This window comes from Gobio gobio (genome assembly GCF_949357685.1).
Source record: "Gobio gobio genome assembly, chromosome: 7".
Classification (NCBI taxonomy): domain Eukaryota; kingdom Metazoa; phylum Chordata; class Actinopteri; order Cypriniformes; family Gobionidae; genus Gobio; species Gobio gobio.
The window spans coordinates 48891483-48899892 of record NC_137103.1 but is presented as its reverse complement, the minus strand read 5'-3'; the positions used below and the strand labels follow the sequence as shown (position 1 = coordinate 48899892).

The 8410-nt window shown below is 35.3% G+C and overlaps 1 protein-coding gene across 1 annotated transcript in view; it reads right to left on the bottom strand.

Annotated features, from left to right (window-relative positions):
• The window catches only part of LOC307128776 (uncharacterized protein), a gene marked incomplete at its 5' end in the record, with an annotated part of 8372 nt that extends 7972 nt beyond the window's left edge, over positions 1-400 (bottom strand). The window contains one exon of the mRNA XM_079820719.1: positions 351-400. Coding sequence (XP_079676845.1) covers positions 351-400 — 50 coding nt within the window. The remainder of the gene's footprint in view (positions 1-350) is intronic.
• Between the last annotated feature and the right edge of the window lie 8010 nt (positions 401-8410).

Below are 8410 nucleotides of genomic sequence, written 5' to 3'. Positions count from 1 at the left end.
GAGCATAAGAGACGTCCAATTTATTTCAAACTTTTAACTGGTATTGTATGCGCTTTTGTCATTTTTATTAGTTATTCTATTTAGCTTTAATTCATTTGAGTTGTAGTTTTTTTAGAACTTATTTATTTCAGACAGCCAAGTCAATATTTAAATTTTTTTTTTCATCTAATATTTTAATAATTTTTTTCAGCTTCAAAAACTGTTTGTCATATTTTTATTTTAGTTAACAATAACACTGTGGCAAAATAAGCTTTTTGGCCGCAGGATGATGTTATGACACCTACCAGCTAACCAGCCAAATCTAGTTTCCCCATAGTCATCCAGATACAATACAGCTTTAGTTTAGATACCTTTCATGCCAGAACACCTTCTTTAGGCTTTTTGTGTCAAATTGCTCCATATTGTGAAAAAGAAAAGCCCATATAATTAAGTGGAAAAAGTTTCTTGGCTTCATCTTGATGCTTTTTGAATGGTGCTCTCGAAAAGCACTAAATTAGCGTTCATCATCGCCCACGTTCTTTCTCTCCAAGTTCACCTACTCTCATATAACTGCCTGAATTATGCATGCATTCTGATTACCACATCCACCGCAGAATCAGTGTCTCTGCTTGGCATTCATGTATTCCTCAGGCGCTCACTTCTACAGATATCGTGAAAGGGCAGGCGCGAGGCGCACTCCACCATTCAAGGCTGTGACGATACAGTTATTCAAACATTCCTTCGGCTCACCGTGATGAGGTTGATTCACAATCCCCTTTTCTTTCATGAATACACCATACCTTCAAAGCTTCCCTCGTGGCAACCTACGCATGGCTGTAAAGTATAATTGTGGATAACTCAAGCTGAAGCTGTGATTATTTCACAGGTAATGCTTAAGTAAAAATAGCCACGTTCCATCATTTTACGTAAACTAAAACACAACATACAATAATCTTATTTGCAAAATGTACACACAATTTCTGCAGCATTACATAATATCTCATTATGTGTGTAATAGAAACAACTAGAATCTAACTTAGAAAAGTTTCAGTGGGGTTCTATTGAGAACCTTAGAGTTTTTTCCTCAAATGTAACCCCTTAACTGTTCCTCAAATGTAACCTGCCGGGCGCTCTCTTTTTTATATAATATATTTTAGTAATTATCATAAATTAGGTATCATTCGAAAGCTTACAAACTCAAAATTCATCCTGTTAAACTCATTTTGAAATCGGACGTTGCGTTACCATGGAAACGGTACTCTAAATTCTTCTAGCGGGCTCCTCCCCTAGTGAGCGGTGTGAATGTTTCATATTACAAAATTTATTTGAACTACTTTATAATCAAAATCTTTTTTAATCTTGACAAAACACATATCGTCGGAAAGGTCTGAGTCTCAAGATTCCTTATTTGGACAGAAATGTACAGGAAATGAATCAAAAAAACAATCAATGGAAAGTGGATGACAACCGGTGGCTATTTTTGGTATAGCACCTAAACAAAATCTCATGGGAACTTCAATTTTTGTGATATCAACTTTTGTGATATCAACATGGCTTTGATTTTATAGTAATTTTATTGTAAAATGTTTTGGGAAAATATATAAAATAAAACTATTTAGTACAGTATTTTTCGTTTACAGTACATTTAAACTTCCCTAACTTTTTCATACTTTCATATTTAGAATTTTTTACATCAGTAATAATCTGTCGAGTGTCTTCTTTAAAACAAGACCAAACTTAGGTCTATATTCCAAAGCATTCGTGAATTACAGCCATTTACGTTTGGATAGTGCATTTTCATGTGTATTCTCAAAAAGGGGGGTGACAGAACCCTATATGCTAAAATGTTTCAATGTCTCAAATAATACTTTCATTTTAACATGTTATTTCATTATCTTCTAGCGATAATGTATGAAGTAAAAAGCTAATTTAATTAAAATGAAAAATGAATTCAAACGAAATCCATAAAATGATCCCATGGGAACCCATGAAGGTCCTGTATATGAAGCACCTGACAGAACCTTTAAGGTTCTAAATAGAACATTTTCTTCTAAGACTGTACAATTACAAGTTTTATTTTTGGTCTGCACTATTCCTTTAAGGTTTTTTCTTTCTTCATTTATTTTTGGATTGTATTCTGTTCTGTTGGCCAGTTGGCATTGACTCTTGCTCTCTGGCCAATGACCCGGAGAGCTGAAGCCGGTGAGTGAGCGATCTGCTCTGCAAATTGCTTGGCTTCACCACAACAGTATTTTTCAGGCTCATCGTTTAGAAATATAGACTTTGACAGTGTCTGCAACAAGAGGGCGGAACAATTTATTTCACGTCAGTGCAGAACCACATGTAAAATTACTCTAAATGAAAAGACCAGGCAGTGGATATTCAAGGTTCAGCCCAGACCTCTGTGTATGAGGCCATCCTGATGAAAATGAAAAGGGATGAAAATACAATAAACTTGTATAATAGATGGTAAAATGTTACATCTGCACCGTTATTTATAGATGTACATTTTCGAATACTGTAGTGTGTGTGTGTGTATATATTTGAAAGCACAGTGTGTGTGAGATCTATCTATCTATCTATCTATCTATCTATCTATCTATCTATCTATCTATCTATCTATCTATCTATCTATCTATCTATCTATCTATCATCTATCTATCTATCTATCTATCTATCTATCTATCTATCTATCTATCTATCTATCTATCTATCTATCTATCTATCTATCTATCTATCTAATCACTTTGTGGTTTAATAAAGGATCTGTGCAGGAAAGTCAGGCTTGTGTCTTTTAAAGTTAGCAAATTCCTCCAGCACTACTGCATATCACTGTAAAAAATTCTGCTGTGATTTTACAGTAAATTACTGGCTACTAATTGCATTACTTTCACAGTAAGGTACTGTAAAATGTACTGTGAAATTCACAGTAATTTCCTGTATAATTTTTACAGTAAATAATTGTGAAATGACAGCTGTATATTGTGAAATTAAATACAGTACCTTACTGTGAAAGTAATGCAATTAGTAGCCAGTAATTTACTGTAAAATCACAGCAGAATTTTTTACACTATGCTCCTGTAGAATTACAGTGTTAAAAGTAATGCAACTCAGTAACCAGCAATGTGCTCTTAATTTACACTTAAAAACATACTGTAAGTTTTATGTTTTTATCTGTTAACCCATCAGTAACCTATAACATTGAAAATACATGTTAAATTCAAATAAACACAAAAACATGATCAATTTAACACATTTATTTAGCAGTTTAATAAAGTGTGTAAAATTTCCAGGAAAGAGGTTTAGACGGTCATGTATCACAGTTAAAGCCTGTGAAGTGATAATAATGTAATTTACTGTGAAATATTACAGTTAAATATTGTAAAATCCTGGACATTTTTTCCAGTGTAGAGAGTGCCGGAGGAATGATGTCAAAACCCAGAAGATCATTTCGCCAGTGGTTCCCTCAAGATTTTCCTGTGGGTTTTAATAATGAAGTTTTTCAATTTATGAATAAAATAAGTTTTGACAATACTTGATACTTGGATATTTTGTTCTACAATGTAAACTGCTCACACGCACACCCCAACTGTTCTTATCTATTTACTTATGAGAAACATGCAGGGTTTTTTTTTTTTTAAATAAACATAACAGCTTCAAAATTCACATTTTTGATAGAGGTGTGTAGTCATCCTTGCAGCACTCTATTACACTGTTCTCAGATGTACAGTATATCTCTGAAATGTACTTATATTGAAGACTAGCCAAAAGAAAAATCAATACATTGTTCTCTCTAGAATAAAATTTCTCCATTGCTATTTGTAGGATTTAACACTGTGCTATAATTTAAATGAGCTTTCATTTTCCTGCAAAATAAACTACAATATGCAGTTCAAAAGTTTTTGATCGGTAAAATTTTTAAAATGTTTTTAGAAGAAGTCTCTTATGCTCACCAAGGCTTTTATTCTCTCTCTCTCTCTCTCTCTCTCTCTCTCTCTATATATATATATATATATATATATATATATATATATATATATATATACAATGGGGCAAAAATCAGCCACCAATTGTGCAAGTTCTCCCACTTAAAAAGATGAGAGAGGCCTGTAATTTTCATCATAGGTACACTTCAATTATGAGAGACAGAATTGTCTGATTTTTAAGAATTTATTTGATAATTATGGTGGAAAATAAGTATTTGGTCAATAACAAAAGTTAATCTCAATACTTTGTTATATACCCTTTGTTGGCAATGACAGAGGTCAAACGTTTTCTGTAAGTCTCCACAAGGTATCACACTGTTGCTGGTAGTTTGGCCCATTCCTCCATGCAGATCTCCTCTAGAGCAGTGATGTTTTGGGGCTGTCGCTGGGCAACACAGATTTTCAACTCCCTCCAAAGATTTTCTATGGGGTTGAGATCTGGAGACTGGCTAGGCCACTCCAGGACCTTGAAATGCTTCTTACGAACCCACTCCTTCGTTGCCCGGGTGGTGTGTTTGGGATCATTGTCATGCTGAAAGACCCAGCCACGTTTCATCTTCAATGCCCTTGCTGATGGAAGGAGGTTTTTACTCAAAATCTCATGATACATGGCCCCATTCATTCTTTCCTTTACACAGATCAGTCGTCCTGGTCCCTTTGCAGAAAAACAGCCCCAAAGCATGATGTTTCCACCCCCATGCTTCACAGTAGGTATGGTGTTCTTTCGATGCAACTCGGCATTCTTTCTCCTCCAAACACGACAAGTTGAGTTTTTACCAAAAGGTCCTATTTTGGTTTCATCTGACCATATAACATTCTCCCAATCCTCTTCTGAATCATCCAAATGCTCTCTAGCAAACTTCAGACGGGCCCGGACATGTACTGGCTTAAGCAGGGCGACACGTCTGGCACTGCAGGATTTGAGTCCCTGGCGGCGTAGTGTGTTACTGATGGTAGCCTTTGTTACTTTGGTCCCAGCTCTCAGAAGGTCATTCAGGCCCCCCCGTGTGGTTCTTGGATTTTTGCTCACCGTTCTTGTGATCATTTTGACCCCACGGGGGGAGATCTTGCGTGGAGCCCCAGATCGAGGGAGGTTATCAGTGGTCTTGTATGTCTTCCATTTTCTAATAATTGCTCCCACAGTTGATTTCTTCACACCAAGCTGCTTACCTATTGCAGATTCAGTCTTCCCAGCCTGGTGCAGGTCTACAATTTTGTTTCTGGTGTCCTTTGACAGCTCTTTGGTCTTGGCCATAGTAGAGTTTCAAGTCTGACTGTTTGAGGTTGTGGACAGGTGTCTTTTATACTGATAACGAGTTCAAACAGAAAAAATAACATAACAAAATAACAGGCCTCTCTCATCTTTTTAATCGGGAGAACTTGCACAATTGGTGGCTGACTAAATACTTTTTTGCCCCACTGTATGTATATAAACAATAATATTGTGAAAAATCATTAAAATGTAAAATAACAGTTTTCTATTGTACTATATTTTAAAATGTAATTTATGTCTATGATGTCAAAGCTGAATTTTCAGCATCATTACTCCAGTCCTCAGTGTCACGTGATCCTTCAGAAATCATTCTAATATGATGATTTGATGCTCAAGAAAACTGTATGATTATTATCAATGTTGAAAACAGTTGTGTAAAACGTTTTGTTCAGGATTCTTTGATGAATAGAAAGTTCACAAGAACAGCATTTATTTTTTAAATATAATCTTTTGTTACATTATAAATGTCGTTAGTGTCACTTTTGATCAATTTAATGCATCCTTGCTGTATATATGTATTAATTTCTTTAAGTCACCCCCCCCCCTCACAAAAAAGTTTACTGACTCAAAACTTTTGAACGGTAATGTTGCAAAAGCTTTCTATTTCAGATAAATACTGTTCTTTTGAACTTTCTATTCATCAAAGAATCCTAAAAAAAAAAATTTTACACAACTGTTTTCAACATTGATAATAATCATAAATGTTTCTTGAGCAGCAAATCATCATATTAGAATGATTTCTGAAGGATCACGTGACACTGAGGACTGGAGTAAGGATGCTGAAAATTCAGCTTTGACATCATAGACATAAATTACATTTTAAAATATAGTACAATAGAAAACTGTTATTTTACATTTTAATAATATTTCACAATATCACTGTTTTATATAATAAAATAAATGTAGCCTTGGTAAGCATAAGAGACTTCTTCTAAAAACATACAAAAATCTTACCTATCAAAACCTTTTGAACAGCAGTGTACTCTGAACATTATGGCAATAGTCAAAAAGTCTGGCTGGTGAGACTATTTCTGATTTATCGAGCAGAATTGCGACTCTAAATGATTTAATTAGAGACATCCTAAAAACATGAATCTCTCCTCTTTCTTCAGAGGGAAAACCCCATGGATGAAAGCAATCGTCGCTATTGTGTTTGCTCTGGAATCATGTGCACTCTATTTTTGAAAAGGTTAATCTACCAATATGAAAAATTGCTTGCGGGATATCGCACCCTGACTGATTTCATGTTTTTCAAGAAAAATAGCTGTAACCTTTATGTGCTGACGAGAAACCTCTTTAGGTTGCTTTGTATTGATTCATCTTTCAAACCAATAGTAAGTAATCATCTGAACTTCAGGGGTATGCCTGAGTGCAAATATCTCTGTAATTTAGCAAGCGTTTTTCTTTTCTTTTTTTCCCTGAAGGTTCATGTTGGCACGCTGTTGGCTTTGTACTACATTTCTACATCCACCGTTATTAATCTACACCATGGCATTTCATAAAACTGACACACTATAAACCAAGATAACTAGGTAAATAGAGTTTCACTTGTGTTTAAATCCTTCAGATAGTTCATGACCCCAAGTTATATTGTGTAAACATGAAATTGCATGATATAGATTTGATTTCCTCTGCTGTATAAATCTTAATCTTTGTCAATGCATGGTTTAGCCTCCTAGCAGCTATTTTTGGATAGTTCAAATCAACTCAGTCAAAATTGAAAAACCTAGCTTTAGTTTTTGTATGCATACATCTATCACCCAACTGGACTCACACCTCCCCTCCTTCTAAGCATGTAAACAATGTAACTCTAGGCATAATCCATCTTGAGAATGAGGTTTTAATGCTTGAGTCTAAAACCTGTTCTGCATTTTTTTTGCACTCAATGCAACTCCAGGTGGTGAAAAATGTAAACCACCCAACTTCATTAGGTAAATTCTTTTCTACAAAATAAGTAGTCCATATCACTAGTGTCTTTTGAAGCAATATGATAGCTTTGTGTGGGAAAAAGATGAAATTTAAGTTATTTCCTGGAAATCTTCTCCGCTACTGCAGCTTTCAGATCTCATGATCCATTATTCGAAACTATATGTTGCATTTGGTTGCAAGACATGCGACACGTGGTGTTTTTGGTGTCAATAGCTATGTTTCCATCCCCCCATTTTTATGCTCATTTTGGATATCGCATTAAAAAAACGCCAAGACGCCAACCCATTCTCACTCCCAAGGCGTCAAAATCTGAAGCATGGTCAAGAGCCTTCCGCATCCCAATGAAGACGCTAAAGGTACCCCTAGGCGTCACTATATCGGCATGCAGGGTGCTCAATTGATTTCAGTTGTTTGCCCAATGCGTCAAATCAAGACGCATTTAATTCTTTACATTTGTAAAAGCAGACATGATTTTATGAATATTTATAGGCTACTTTTACATTTTGGAGCAACTAACCCAACTCCTACCCTAAACCTACCCACTTCTAAACAATATAAAACTCACAACAGGCAAATAAAAGTACAGTCACAGATATTCATTGCAAAAACTGACCAAAACAGTATAAAAGTATTAACTTTTGTTGCATTCCAAGTCTTCTGAAGTCATACGATATCTTCATGTAAAGAACCGAGTTGATCTTAATGTTTTATTTGCTGAAATGATGAAATGATGCACACAGTCATATCTCATTCAAATGATACACCCGACTCTTTAGCATGACACGATCGGTCACAAGACATACACGAGAGCCAATGACATTTTACAATCAAAGCTGACGTAATGACGCAATTGGTCACGAGACATACAAGTGGCAATGCAATTTCACTATGAAATCTGACGTACCGTTTCTTCGAGCGGCATTTTTTAAAATTTGAATGTGTGCATGATCTTCGGTGGATGGAGACGCTGGTCGCTTTTGGGGATTTTCTTCACACAAATCAGTCACTTGGTCTCAGAATATTTCTACATTTTTAATAAACTGTGCATGCAGTCGTATCTGACTGTTATATCCTGTGTTTTATGTCATATAATACACAAATGGGTAGGTTTAGGGATGGGATGGGGTTGGGTTACATGTGCAAACGTGTCTAAATAGTGTAAAATAAATATAAATACAATTATGCTGGCTGATTAAATTGAGAATCACATTCCAACATGTCATAATGGCAAAATCATTACCCA